We start from the raw sequence: 14,325 nt of genomic DNA on the forward strand, positions 1-14,325 counted from the left end.
AATAAAAGGAGTAAGAGAGAAATATGGCAGCGTCTATACGCACCCACCCCAGTTAGCAATGGACAGGGAAGGAGTTGTTGCCACTAACAGGCTGACAAAACCAACCAAAGCGGAAAAGCACAGATAAGATAAAAGGGAAAATATGGAAATACAAAAATCTGGCAAGACTCAATAAGGCCTCAGTAAAAACAGAAACAGAACAGAATGTAAACAAAATAAAATAATGCGATAATAGGGAGCAACAACATCCCCGGTGGGAAACTCCCAGAGAAGAAAAAGACAAAATGAAACAAAACAAGAGTTCTGAGAGCAGAACACAACGCCTGGCTCTCTCACACTGGAAAGAAGATATAGATAGTGGCTAGCCTGTTACTGCTGACAAGCTAGGGAGACTGGAAGGATGTATGGGTGGGGTCCAGTATATGCCTTTCACCCTGCACCTGTCCGGTTGTTCCTCAACATTTCTGTATAAGAATCTGGATGACAAGTACACTATAGCTAGTGTAAGGGATGTATGACCAAGTGTAAGGACTTGGGAGTTCTGGATTCAAATCCCCACTTAGCCATGAGGCTTGCAAGGTGATCCTTGACCCATTTCTCTCACTCAGCCTAACTTATTTCATGAGGTTGTTCTTGGAATAAAATTTGGAGGGTGTCCTTTAGGCAACCAGTGACTGTTTATAGTAGGGGTGGCCAAACTGTGGCTCAGGAGCTACATGTGGCTCTTTACACATATTGTGTGGCTCTCAAAGCCCCCACCACATCAGCCAGCTTGGGGATAAATCACTTATCCAAGTCAAGCCAGCCAGAGGCTTGGAGAATGCATTAAAGTTAAAGTTGCTTTCTTTCCACTGTGGCAGCAGGCCAAACAGTAAAATCCATATCGATATCTATCAATATATACATGGCTTAAGCATAAGAGAAACGTAGGGTCAATAAGGCAAACAGAAATGCTTTTAGAAAGCTTTGTGTGTGGTTCTGCCTGAGCAAGAAGGGGAACCAGCTAGCAGCTGGGCAAACAGCTAGACCAGGGGTCCTCAACCTTTTTAAATAGGGGGCCAGTTCACTGTCCCTCAGACTGTTGGAGGGCCGGACTGCCGTTACTGTACAAGGCCGCGGGCCGTCAGTTCTCCGTCTTCTGCATCTCTCTCCCTTCCCCACACCACACACCCTGGCCTGGGAACTCACCTCACCTCGGTATCACCTCACACTCTGTCTCCGCCGCCTCAGCCCAGTGCTGGAAGTGTGCGTTGCTAACGCAAGTTTAGGTCGAACGTCACTTCCGGTCTGATTTTGCCATAACCCGGCGGGCCGCATAAACGTCCTCAGCGGGCCGCATCTGGCCCGCGGGCCGTAGGTTGAGGACCCCTGAGCTAGACAAACAGTGAAATTTGTAGCATCTTAAGCAAACCGCAAGCTATATTCTTGTTTAAAAAGCACTTCCTCTTTTTGCAAAGGAGAAAACTAATGTGTGCCTATGCTATCATAATATGCAGAATAAAAGAGTAATCATTATAATAGATGAATAGCATAGCTAGGAAAATGTTAATTAAGCTTTAGGCATAAAAGATTTATAAGAAATTAAGATTGCTTTTTTATCAATGCAAGTAGCTGTAGTGCTGTGTAGAAAAAGCAGAAGTTACAGCAGGCACCTGCAGGAAGCCCACAATAGTTAGAAGCAGCCAGGCTGATAAACAAGTGGGCCTGAGTCTAACCGCAAACAGCTCAGGTGCAGTAATGTGCACGGTTGTGTTTGTGGACTTGTGCACTTCCGTGTTTGTGGTCTTGTGTCAGTGAGCCAGAAACTTATAACACCAGCTGAAATGTATTAAGGTGGGCATATGGGTTGAGAAATGGTATAAAAGGCAGCGGTTAACTGCAATCAGGGCTCAGACTCTCGGGTCTGTAGCCCGTGTACAGGGCCCATGTGCACATGAAATAAAGAGAGCTGTTTTCCTGATTTCGCCTCTGCTGCCTCTGTGATTGATCCAACTGAAATTGGTAACGTATAAATAGGGTTTCCCCGCTACACCACCTCTCTCCTTCCCTCCCTTACCTATTTTCCTTCTTTCCTTTCAGCTCTCAAACATCTAGTGTTCATTTCTTGCAGCTCTCAAACATCTGATGTTTATTCTCTGTGGCTCTTATGTTAAGCAAGTTTGGCCACCCTTGGTTTATAGGGTCCTTTTCTACACTGTGTACCTGGATGCACAGCACAGCTTGCTGTAGGATGGGTGGTAGCTCAGTGGTGGTGCCATTCTGCTTGGAATGCAGAAGGCCCCAGGTTCAATCCTTGGTATATCCAGGAAAAGACCAGGTAGCAGCTGATGTGAAGGATGTCTACCTGAGCCCCGGAGGAGCACCTGCCAGTCTGAGTAGACAAGACTGATTTTGCTGGACCAATTTAGTATAAGGGTGCTTCACGTGCACATGGCTGTAGAAAGTCTCTGCACATTTTGGTGAATGTATGGAAACTGAACAGTGGGGCCAGGAAGCACAATCCTTACCCTCATTGGACCCATTCACCTTACATGGATATGTCTTGTGAATGGCACTAGCCAAGTTGTTCAATGTGTCTTTTATTTCTAGCTACAAAACAGTTCTCCTTATCAACAAAAGAGAATTCTGCCAGGCTGCTGTGCACAACAAACACACCTGGGTCAACACCAGCTGAAGAGAGCCCCTGTTCAGCGGAGCAGAACCTGAAAGGAGCCATTTCACCTGGACCTTCCCCTCAAGGGTAATCTCTAGTGATTAATCAGCAAACTAAAACTTTGCCAATCTTGTTACAACAAAGCTGCTGACTTATCTCTTTTAGGGTTTTTAATGAACCTGGTTAAAGACAGGGAGGACCTGGCCAGGTCTCTTGCCTTTAACAACAGCCAGATGAGGTGAAATCAGTAGGCACAGGTTTTTACAACAGAGAGATAATGGTAACACGCATGATTGCCTGCAGTGTTGGCACCTTTTACTGACTCAGTCCCTCACATGCAGAAAGCCAGGGAAAGCTGCCTTAAACCCATTCAGTATTAATCCCTATCAAGGCTCTCCTTTTTAGGTGCTTCAGTTGCTCACAACCATTTGCTGTAAGGCTCATCCCTTGAGATATCTAAAAAGAAGAATGTTGCAAGGGACTTTGTTGCTGCTCACATTGTTATTTGTATGTGTATGAACAAACAACCCCCAAATACTTTATAATTCTGTAATTTGGCAATATACTAAAATTTTATATTCTGTTAAGGACTGCAGGTTGCTAGAATGAGCAGCCGCAGAAATAAACACCGTGTACAACTCATTTATATTGGTGTGTTCTTGTATTCTCACAATATACACTCAACAGTAGTTTATCATACGTAGAATGTAGCAATCCCAATTATTTATAAGAGAATCTGTATGTAAATGTTTTAGAACTGCTTATATGTTATATGTTGTGTGTCTTGTAATTGGCAGCATGTTTTCTGTGATTAATGTTGTCTTGTAATTGATATATGCTGTATGTAAGAGTGCAAGTCTGGATGTAAGCCTTTTGTGGAGACTCACACTGTTATTGTTAGAATAATAGCAGTTTGATAAATTGTATAATAGTATGGTTACATGGAGTGCATGCTGTTTGGCTTACTGTATCTTTAAGATTGTTAAACGGCAGGTGAAAGGAATGTGATTATTTATGGAGAATAGGGTGTTTCCATTCTTGCTGAGAACTTAGACTGCCGGATTGACCTTGTGGACTTGTGCAAGTAAAAAACTGGAGCTGTGGGTGAGCTCTTAGGAAGTACTATATATTATTTATTATTTATATTGTGATTTCAGTGCTACTTGTTTCTGATAAGAGAAGTGTTGTAAAAAAATGTTTTACAGTTCTGACTCAAGGTGTGTGATTTGATAAAGAGAGAGCCTCTTGAAACAGGCTTAGATAAAAGCCCTGGAAGACATGTCCTTACCTGTTATCACCATTTATCAAGCAGCGCTGGAAACACATCTGTGAAATTAACCAGAGCCTGAGATGGACTTTTTTTTGTTAGAGGCGCTTTCTAAAGGGCTTACTGAACTAATCGGGATTACTAAATTCTGTGTATAATAAACTACTGTTGAGTGTTTCTGCTCAACCTTACACCATTGTTTATTATTTTGGTTGCTAGAATGAGGCCTGATCAAGGCCATCACTCCCGTCACTCTGAACTGGTGGGAGGGTGGGGAGTGAGAACTTGGTGGGAGGGCATCATGGACATACATATGTCACTTTTGGGGGAAACCTGGAAGTGACAGCATGTAGCTCTAGGAATTGCCAAGAACTCTGTGATAAAACCCAGAAGTGACATCACCATACCTTTGCCACCACTGGGTTTTGTTTCTATTTTTTTCCCCCTGCCAGCAGTTAGAGTGGCAGTGAGCAATATAAGTGTGGGACTGGGCATCCTCCACTCCAACCATGGAAATGGCATCTCTAGTCCGAGTGTTACACCTCAACTAACTTTTTATTGGGGAATATTAATATTTCTTAGCTCAAAATGGTGAGTATATGAGAGGCAAAGTGAGCGCAGATCTCTGTTTATGTTTACGGAGATAGACCACTGAAAATCCTTTGGTTAATAATGAATTTTATTATAGGTATAGGTTTTCAAATAGTTACATCCCAATCAAACAATTTCAAGCATACAAGGAATACAAGAGGTTAGCTGAATAAGTATGGATGGGGGAGGGTGATACGATACCTAGATCTTGCAGAGCAGACTCAGTCAGAGGAAAACACAAGGCCTCTGGAGGGAGATTTCTCTTGAGAAGGGGGGGTGGGGTGAGGGCAGGAAGGGATGGATGGAGGAATTCCCTTTTCTTTTCCGACTTCTCCTTTTCTCTCTCGACCCTAAACCTGACAGGTGGGGTTGCCTGTTTTCTAGGGTAAATTACGTCACATCAAGCGATTCAATTACCCAATGAGGAGGCAGAGTGTCACACCAATGGAAAATCAGAGTGTCATATGTGGAATATCCAATCAGAGATCGTGGTGTCATAGATCCATACCCCAACATAGGAATTTTAATTACACTGGCCAAATGACTTTTTATGGCCCTGTTTTCCCAAACTGATTCCTTTGAAGCTCCTCAAAAGTGATAGATTTCTCCTTTAATGTCAAACATGGATAGGCATCCATCAAGTGTTCAGGAGACTGGTTGACTTTGATAGCCTTAGCAGTAATTAAAGAAAAACAGAAACTTTGTTAAAAGTTATTCCCTGGCAGAAAATGTGAGACCAGTTTGCAATTATACCACATATTCACAACAAGATGGCCACTTAACCTTTAATCTTTTGTGTTTCTGCTGTCTTGCCCTGAAGAATAACAGAACATATATATACAAGCCATTTATTTGTGTTGTGGGGTTCCTGGTATCCCTTCTTTCTTTATGTTTTGATAAAAGGACTTTAAAAGGTTGCCAAAGGAAGTGAATGAACTTTTGCAGGTCTGCCCACTAGTCCCTCTCTGAGCCTGGAATTCTTCATTTCCAGGAGCAGAAAGATGGATGCTTCTTAAGCTTTCAGCATTGGTCACCATGTTTGTCTAGCCTGTGAACCAGGCCTGACATCAATCCCAGCCTGCCTGAGGCCTAAGAAGGAATTGGATTTTTCTCCCTTATGTGCAAGAAAGACCATTCCAATTCAAATGGGCATTGCTGTGTCATATTAATATTCTAGGGTCACATTGCAATATCACATTCCAGGGGTGCATGGCTTGGGAATCAGTACAGGGGTGTCTTCCTGGATATCAAGAGCGCAAGCTTGACTGAATCCCTGGCACCTGCAATTAGGATCTTGGACTACAGGACTGAAAAAGATCCAAGTTTAAGATTTTGGAGCATGTCTGGCTGTCATTTAGAGTAGCTTCTGACTTTTTCAGACTTGGGGTTCTCTCTCCTTCCCTTTAAGACCCAGCATAAGTGGCAAAGCCTATATCTAATAGACTGTATTTCTTTTATGTATTATTCTGGGTGAAAATCAATAGGATACACTAGGTGGTTTATTGGACTGACTCAGTCTAAAGTAGCTTTTCATGCTGCCATGATCTTAGGCCTTAGGCTGAGGAGTGGAACCACCTGTAGGCCTCAAGACAGCCTTTCCCTCATACACAGGATTTGGGCTTTGCTGTCAATTTCCCTGCAGCCCTATCTTTCCGAGGCACCCTCTAGACTTGGGCCTGATGAAATTGGAGGGAAAAACAGGATCCAAGTGCTGATGAAGAGGCAGACTTTTGACAGACAGCATATAAGGCCAAGCAAGGGGGGAGGGGGAGTGTTCTTTCCCTCAAGCTTGAGTGGCTGTGAGGCTGCTTTTGGAAGAAGGTGATCCTTCACATCAAGGTAGGGGCATGAGCCTGACCTGATGGAGATCAGGTATTTAGAAATCAAAATTATTGCATTTGGGAACTTCATTTTCCAGCTGTCTTCTTTGTGTGGGAGTTCTGCCCTGTGTGTGTCATGCACCCTGGGTTAATGCTTCCCTGTTTTCATGCCTGTTCTTAAGGCATTTGCTCCTATATTTAGTTGATAAGCTTGTCTTTTCCATTCACTCTGCCTGAAACACTCCTGCCTTGTACTTGGCTGTACAGCAGGGCATTTCCTGGCTGAAGAAAGGTATCCAGGGGGCTGGGAGGATGGTCTGGGCTGTCCCCAGTCAACCTTGAATCTAGAGTTACCAGCTTCCAGCTGGGAGTGGGGGATTTTCCTTGCTCCTGCCCTGCTGTGGTTGCCTGCCACCACTCAGAGTTTGAGGCAAATGCTAGAGAGGCACCCTCTGATGCCATCATTTCTGGGTTGTACATGAAGTGATGTCATCGTGACAAGGATGCCATTCTCCACCACAGGAAGTTCCTGCCTCCCCATCTGCTGTTGGTTGATGGCCTGTGTCTGAAGACCAAGGCCCTGGGGTTGAAGGGGGAAGGAGGGTTCCTTGGAAGGGAAGTCCCATCAACAACAAAACCTTGCACCAATGGAATATATTAGACTGAATGGTTCATTGGTCTCTGTTGGTATAAAGTAGTTTTTCCATGTCCAAAGGAGGTCTGAATTATTCATTCATCTGATGCTTAACCTATTTATTTGTTTGAACATTTCTCTTCCATCTTTTTTTGCAAGTGGACTCAAATATATCTTTTCCCCACAGCTCAGTGGATACATCAATGATACCTGCTAGTGAGACGATACGCAAAGGGAGAAAACAGTTGATTGAAATCCTTGAGAAGGACTTGGATCTTGTTTTGGATGAATTATTCTCTGAATGTGTCATCACAGAGGAAGAAAATGAGGCCTTAAACAAAATTGAGGAGGATTCCAAGAAAAGTCGAAAATTGCTTCTTCTGATACAGAAAAAGGGGGAAATGGCCTGCTCCCGGTTCCTGGAACATTTAGAAATTACATGTCCAGGTTCAAATCAAGTTCTGCAACGTGAGTCTCGCTTAATGTTCTTCCTAAACCCCAAGGCTTTCTTTGTAGAAAAAGCCCAGCAGGAACTCATTTGTACATTAGGCCACAGCCCTTGACATCACCATTGTTTCACATAGGGGTGTTTTTGTAGAAAAAGCTCAACAGGACCTCATTTGCATATTAAGTCACACTCCTGGCACCAAGCCAGCCAGAACTGCATTCCTGTGCGTTCCTGCTTTAAAAAAAACAAAACTGCTAAACCCCATGAATGCCATATTCCTTCTCACAACAGCAGTACTGTCTGCACATTTAGGTGGGGTAGCCACATTGGTTTGAAGCAACAGAACAAAGTTTGAAACCAGTGGCACCTTTAAGAACAACAAAGTTGGAAGAAGTGTGCTTGTACATGAAAACTTAAAATGTGAATAAAACTTTATCTTAAAGGTGCCCCTTGACACAAACTTTGTTGTTCTTACATTATAGCTAAGGACTACAGTCTCTACCAGTTTTTTGCCACTTAAGAGCACAGAATTCTGCCCCAGTGAACTTAAGACTCAGGGGAAACACTTATCTCCATACTCAGACCAAAAACTTGCATGTGAACTGTCAGGATCACCTAAGGTTACCAAGAGACCTGGAAAAAAAATGTCCTGACCTTTCAGTGGAGGCTTAATGAGATGTTCTTTACCTCCATTCCATGGAAAGCTTCATCTGTCTGTTTCCATAAATTAAGCCTGTCTTAAAGGGACAGAGCCAGTTTGGTGTAGTGGTTGCACAGACTCTTATCTGGGAGAACTGGGTTTGATTCCCCACTCATCTACTTGCAGCTGCTGGAATGGCCTTGGGTCAGCCATAGTTCTTGCAGAGGTTGTCCTTGAAAGGGCAGCTGCTGTGAGAGCCCTCTCAGCCCCATCCACCTCACAAGGTATCTGTTGTGGGGGAGAAAGATAAAGGAGATTGTGAGCCACTCTGAGACTGAGATTCAGAGTGGAGGGTGGGATATAAATCCAATATTTCCTTCTTCATCTTCTCTGAGCCTACTGGCAACGCTGTCTCCACATACCTCTATTACATGGCCAGGATTTTTGTCTACCAGTCTGTCATTACACTGGAGACTTATAATGAGAGGTTTGATTGATTGGTTCAAATCATTATGAGAACTCCAATCTGGCCTCCTTCCCTACCCACCTCTTCAGGCTTGTTTGCCTGTTGGTTCCTGTTTCTCTGTAAATAATATGAATAAAATGAGCCAGTTTGGTGTAGTGGTTAAGTGTGCGGACTTTTATCTGGGAGAACCGGGTTTGATTCCCCACTCCTCTGCTTGCAGCTGCTGGAATGGCCTTGGGTCAGCCATAGCTCTGGCAGAGGTTGTCCTTGAAAGGGCAGCTGCTGTGAGAGCCCTCTCAGCCCCACCCACCTCATAGGGTGTCTGTTGTGGGGGGAGAAGATATGGGAGATTGTAAGCCACTCTGAGAAGGGCGGGGTATAAATCTGGAATTCTTTTTCTTCTTCTAAAATTAATTATTTCCTTGTCACACTAAGTCTGGCCCTTGGTGTTCAGTAGCTACAGAGTTTTTCGTTATTATTATAGGTTGTACATTGCTTTTGTTCTCATTATGATAGAGGATACAAAATGGAATTATTCAGGAAGGCTTTTCTACGCAAGTGATAGGGTTGTACTTGGGTGGAATGGTTTCAGAAAGCTACTAGGGTAAAAGGTTGGGGACTGTGGTCTATACTACCATATAACTTGCACTGCTCTTGCTATAAGTAGAATCCTGCTATGTAATTTTTGCATCACTTAACGCATCAAATAATGTCCATAGAAATACATTTATATTTAGCAGTTAACCTGACAGAATAGAACTTTGTAGCATAAAGAGGTCCCTAGTCTGTCAGTGTTGTGATTTGATGCTACAGGTCTTGTTAACTGCTCTAAATGATGCTAAGACCAGAAATACAATTGCTCTAATCTTGTTAGAGCTTTCAGACATGTTCAGGAATCTGGCCTGCTGCTTTTGAAATGTGTGTGTGTGTGTGTGTGTGTGTGCTTTAGCTGCCTTCCCTCATCACACAACCTATTTTTTGTTTTAAAATAATCCTGCAAAATAAAACTGTACACATGAACAGGCAATAGGGGTGAATACCTACACCAAATCTAGTTTGCTTGTTAGTGCTGGTTAACAACATCTTTTAAATTGTACTTTAAGTGTATGTTGTTGTGTTTATTTATTATATGTATTATCTCTTATGTAATCACTCATCAGTTGATTCTCAGACAAGGTATAGCAATAAAAGTAACACCATAAAATCATTTTGAAACATAGGCATGATCATCTAAAGACATCAATAGAATCCCACATGAAACCAGGAGAGAATAAAACGAACTATACAACTAGACTAGTTAATATTGTATCTTGCACAGTTAAAGGCAGGGGTTTTTTGCAGCAGGAACTCCTTTGCATATTAGGCCATGCACCCCTGATGTAGCCAATCCTTCTGGCACTTACAGTAGGCCCTGTACTAAGAGCCCTGTAAGCTCTTGGAGGATTGGCTACATTGGGGTGTGTGGCCTAATATGCAAAGGAGTTCCTGTTACAAAAAAAGCCCTGGTTAAAGGCTAGTGTGGGGACCCTATCTAAAGACCTGGGTGAGCAAAGAGGTCTTTCCCTAGATAAAAGCTAAAGAAACTTTGGACCAGGGAGCCTCTATAGGAAGTACAAAATGCCACCACTAAGAAGGACCTGTCCATAATGGCTGCCCACCTTGGTACCTAAGGATCTCTTGGGTATATTCATTAAAGGGTTAGCTGCAGTGTACATCAAGTCGAGATTTTAAACAAAATAATTTTTAAAACCCTTAAGAATACCTTTCCAGAAGCAACTAAATCAGTGGGATTTTCCTGCTTGGTAGTTAATTGTGCGTTGATGTTTCCAGGTTGTTCAAGTCCAGAGCAAAAAGTTGAAGTCCAGCAAGAACTGGAGCAAGTGGAGAAACACCCTACCAAAGGTATTTTCTTATCTGTTGTCCTCCTACAATTTTAATCAATATTGTCAGGCATGGTTGGCTCAAGGTACTTTGCATCCCACGTGGGTCCCAGGTGCCACACATTGGGAAATATAGCCTGTGCTCATCACTGCCTCCTGTACATCTGAGAAATGAAGAAAATGCCACTGGAGTTTTGCTTGGACCCGACCAACAGCAGGGCTGATCTGGGAGGCAACAGTGGCCACAAGTAATGCTAGTGACTACCTCCTGTGTCCCAGTCCTTCTCAAATGTTGCAATCCCAAGTGATCCTTGGGTTTCTTTGTGTGATGAATTGCCTCTGCGTCCAAGTATTCACTAGGATCAAACCTACTTTGCACCATGCAGGACTTTTTTGCAGAAGGGACTCCTTTGAATATTAGGCCACACACCCCTGATGTAGCCAATCCTCCTGGAGCTTACAGGGACTACCCTAGGGCCTACTGTAAGCTCCAAAAGGATTGGCTACATCAGGGGTGTGTGACCTAATATGCAAAGGAGTTCCTGCTACAAAAAAACCCCTGGCACCATGTATGCAACCACAAAAGGTGTTGTCTTCCCCTGTAGTTTGATGTTTCATTTCAACTAGTTTGAAAAAAGAATAGTTTTATGTTTGATAACTAGTTAATGTTAGCCTAACCAGGAGTATACTATACAAAAGAAACAGTGTGTAAAAGCAGCTTAGTATACAAACTATGATACGTTTTAGTGTTTAAAACTTGCACCTTGATAAGCCTGATTTGCTTCCCCCCTCATAATCATTTTCAGAAGCAGCTAATCAGTGTGATTTTCCTGCTTGGTAGTTAATTGTGAGTTGATCTTTCCAGGTTGTTCAAGTCCGGAGCAAAAAGGTGAAGTCCAGCAAGAACTGGAGCAAGAGGAGAAACACCCTGCCAAAGGTATTTTCTTGTCTGTCGTCTTCCTAAAATTTTAATCAGTATTGTATCCTTTCCGTCTTACTTGAAGCATTAACATCCCCAGACAGTGCCTTATCTAGACAGGGCACAGGCTATTTTGCATCCCAAGTGCCACACGTTGGGGGATATAGCCTATGCCCATCACTGCCTCCTGTACATCTGGAGAACTGAAGAAAGTGCCACTGGAGTTTACTTTGGGACCTGGCCAGCAGCAGGGCAGATCTGGGAGGCAACAGTGGCCACAAATTATATTACTCACTCCCTCCTGTGTCCCAGTCCTTCTCAAATTGTCCAACCCTGAGTGATCTTTTGGGTCCTTTGTGTGCTGAACTGCCTCTGTGTCCAGGCATTCACTAGGATCAGACCTGCTTTGCACCATGTATGCAATCACAATAGGTACTTTCCTTTCCTATAGTTTGATGTTTCAGTTCAGTTAGTTTGAAAAAAGAACTCTTTTAAATTTGATTGATAACCCATTAATACTAGCCTAACCAGTAGTATACTATACAAAAAAAAACAACCCAGTGTGTAAAGCTATTCAGTATATAATCTGTGATACATCTTAAGAGTTTACTTGTGTAAAACAATTTTTATTATTCAGCAACATATTATATCACTAATCAATTACTATCCGCAAAGTAAGTATCTATATATTGCATTTTCCATCTCCCTCCCCCCTTTCCATGACTTCCCCGGTGCATTCTACTTAAAATATAAAAAGAAAATAAAAGGTAATATTAACCTTTTAAGAATCTACTTTAAAAAAAAAAGAACTTGTAACTATGATAAAACACAGATAAGAGAAAAATTACTATTATTATTATCTACATTGATTAATAGTCCATTATAATGCTATAATACTTAATACTTAATATTGTCTATCTTAATTATAATCCATTAGTCCCAATCCTTATATATGAAACCATTATATAATTCCATAACTTCAATTTTAACTATAGTCCTTATTAATATAATTTGATAGTACCTAACATTACTTTACTTTAAAAATTAACCATTATTAAAAATCAAGTGTCCTTTCACCTTCCACTGTTTTTCAACATACTGTACTTCTGAAATTTTCCCCATTCCTTGTTAAACTTTTCTATATCAAGTTCTCTTAATATTCTAGTAAGCTTGTCCATTTCACTCCAATGCATAGTTTTCATAATCCAATTCCATTTTTCTGGTATTTTGTTTTGCTTCCACAACTCCACATATAGTGTCCGTGCAGCTGAAAGCATGTACCAAAGTAACGTTCTATCTTGTTTCGGAAAATTCTCCATTTGTAATCCCAACAGAAAAATTTCTGGTGCCGTCTTTATATTGTAACTCAAAATCTTTGAAACTTCTTGCTGAATCATTTGCCAAAATTGTATAGCCATTTCACAAGTCCACCACATGTGATAGAAAGATCCTTCATGTTTTTTACATTTCCAACATCGATCAGACCTCTGATTATTTATTTTTGACAATTTCTTAGGAGTCATATACCATCTATACAACATTTTAAAACAATTTTCTTTTATGTTATTACATGTCGATATCTTCATAGAGTTCTTCCATAAATACTCCCATTGTTCCATCTGAATTTCTTTATTTATGTTAATTGCCCACTTTATCATTTGAGATTTAATCACTTCTTCCTCTGTAGACCATTTCAATAATAATTTATATACTCTTGAAATAATTTTTTCATTATCGCCAAACAGCATTCTTTCCAGTTCAGTTTGTTCTTGTCTTATTCCTTCGTTTCTCATATCCTGTTCAAGCAGACTTTTAATTTGTTGCAATTGAAACCAGTTATATTTATAATCCAATTCTTCCACTGATTTTAGTTCCACCTTGCCGCCTTGTATTTTCACAATTGTTTATATGGTATCCATTTCTCTTCCTTAATATCAGAATATAACTTTATTACTTCTTTTGGCACAATCCAAAGCGGTTTCCTCTCATCACCATATTTTTTATATTTCAACCAAGTTTTTAACAAGTTACTTCATATATAATGATGTGAGAAAAAACCATCCATCTTACTTTCCCCATAGCACAAATATACATGCCAACCAAAAACATTTCCATGACCTTCTAATGTTAGTAAATTTCTGCTTAGTAGCATTAGCCATTCCTTAATCCACACCAAACAAACTGCATCATGGTATAGTTTTAAATCCGGCACTTGGAAGCCTCCCCTTTCTTCTGCATTGGTCAAAACCTTCATTTTAATTCTTGGTTTCTTGCCAGCCCATATAAATTCTGAAAGTTTCCTCTGCCATTTATTGAATTGTTTATCATCTTTCACTATTGGTATTGTTTGAAACAAGAACATAATTCTTGGTAATACATTCATTTTAATTGCCGATATTCTACCCAGTATAGACAGGTTCAACCTATTCCATTTTAATAAATTTCCATCAATTTTCCGCCAGAGCTTTTCATAATTATTTTTATATAAATCAATGTTTTTTGTTGTAATTTCTACTCCTAAATATTTTACTTTAGAAGCCACTTCACATTTTGTTAGGCTTTGTAATTCTGCCTGTTTAATCTTTGACATATTTTTGCACAAAATTTTTGACTTTTCTTTATTCACATAAAAACCTGCCAACTCACCATATTCTTATATTTTTTGAAGCAGCAACGGTGTAACTTGAGTTGGGTTTTCATTTATAAACATTACATCACCTGCAAACACTCTGTATTTATAAGAGAAACCTTTCCATTTCAAACCCTTTATCTCTTTATCTTCTTGGATTTGCATAAGCAGTATCTCTAAAGTCATCATAAATATCAATGGGGATAGAGGGCACCCTTGTCTTGTTCCTTTACTAATTACCATTTTCTCTGTCAGATCTGCATTGATACAAAGTCTTGCTTGTTGGTCAGTATATATCGCCTTTACCATTCTCACAAAATCTTCACCCAATCTCAGTTTCTCCATTACTGCGAACATAAAGTCCCAATGCACATTATC

General features: G+C 41.0%; 1 protein-coding gene across 1 annotated transcript in view; it reads left to right on the forward strand.

Moving 5' to 3' along the window:
• Positions 1–14,325, forward strand: part of LOC132584760 (interferon-induced very large GTPase 1-like) — a 37,887-nt gene that overhangs the window by 11,885 nt on the left and 11,677 nt on the right. The window contains exons 4-7 of the mRNA XM_060256669.1: positions 2,590–2,740; positions 7,153–7,433; positions 10,350–10,421; positions 11,265–11,336. Coding sequence (XP_060112652.1) covers positions 2,590–2,740; positions 7,153–7,433; positions 10,350–10,421; positions 11,265–11,336 — 576 coding nt within the window. The remainder of the gene's footprint in view (positions 1–2,589; positions 2,741–7,152; positions 7,434–10,349; positions 10,422–11,264; positions 11,337–14,325) is intronic.

This window comes from Heteronotia binoei, chromosome 15 (genome assembly GCF_032191835.1).
Source record: "Heteronotia binoei isolate CCM8104 ecotype False Entrance Well chromosome 15, APGP_CSIRO_Hbin_v1, whole genome shotgun sequence".
In the NCBI taxonomy this organism is placed as follows: Eukaryota; Metazoa; Chordata; class Lepidosauria; order Squamata; family Gekkonidae; genus Heteronotia; species Heteronotia binoei.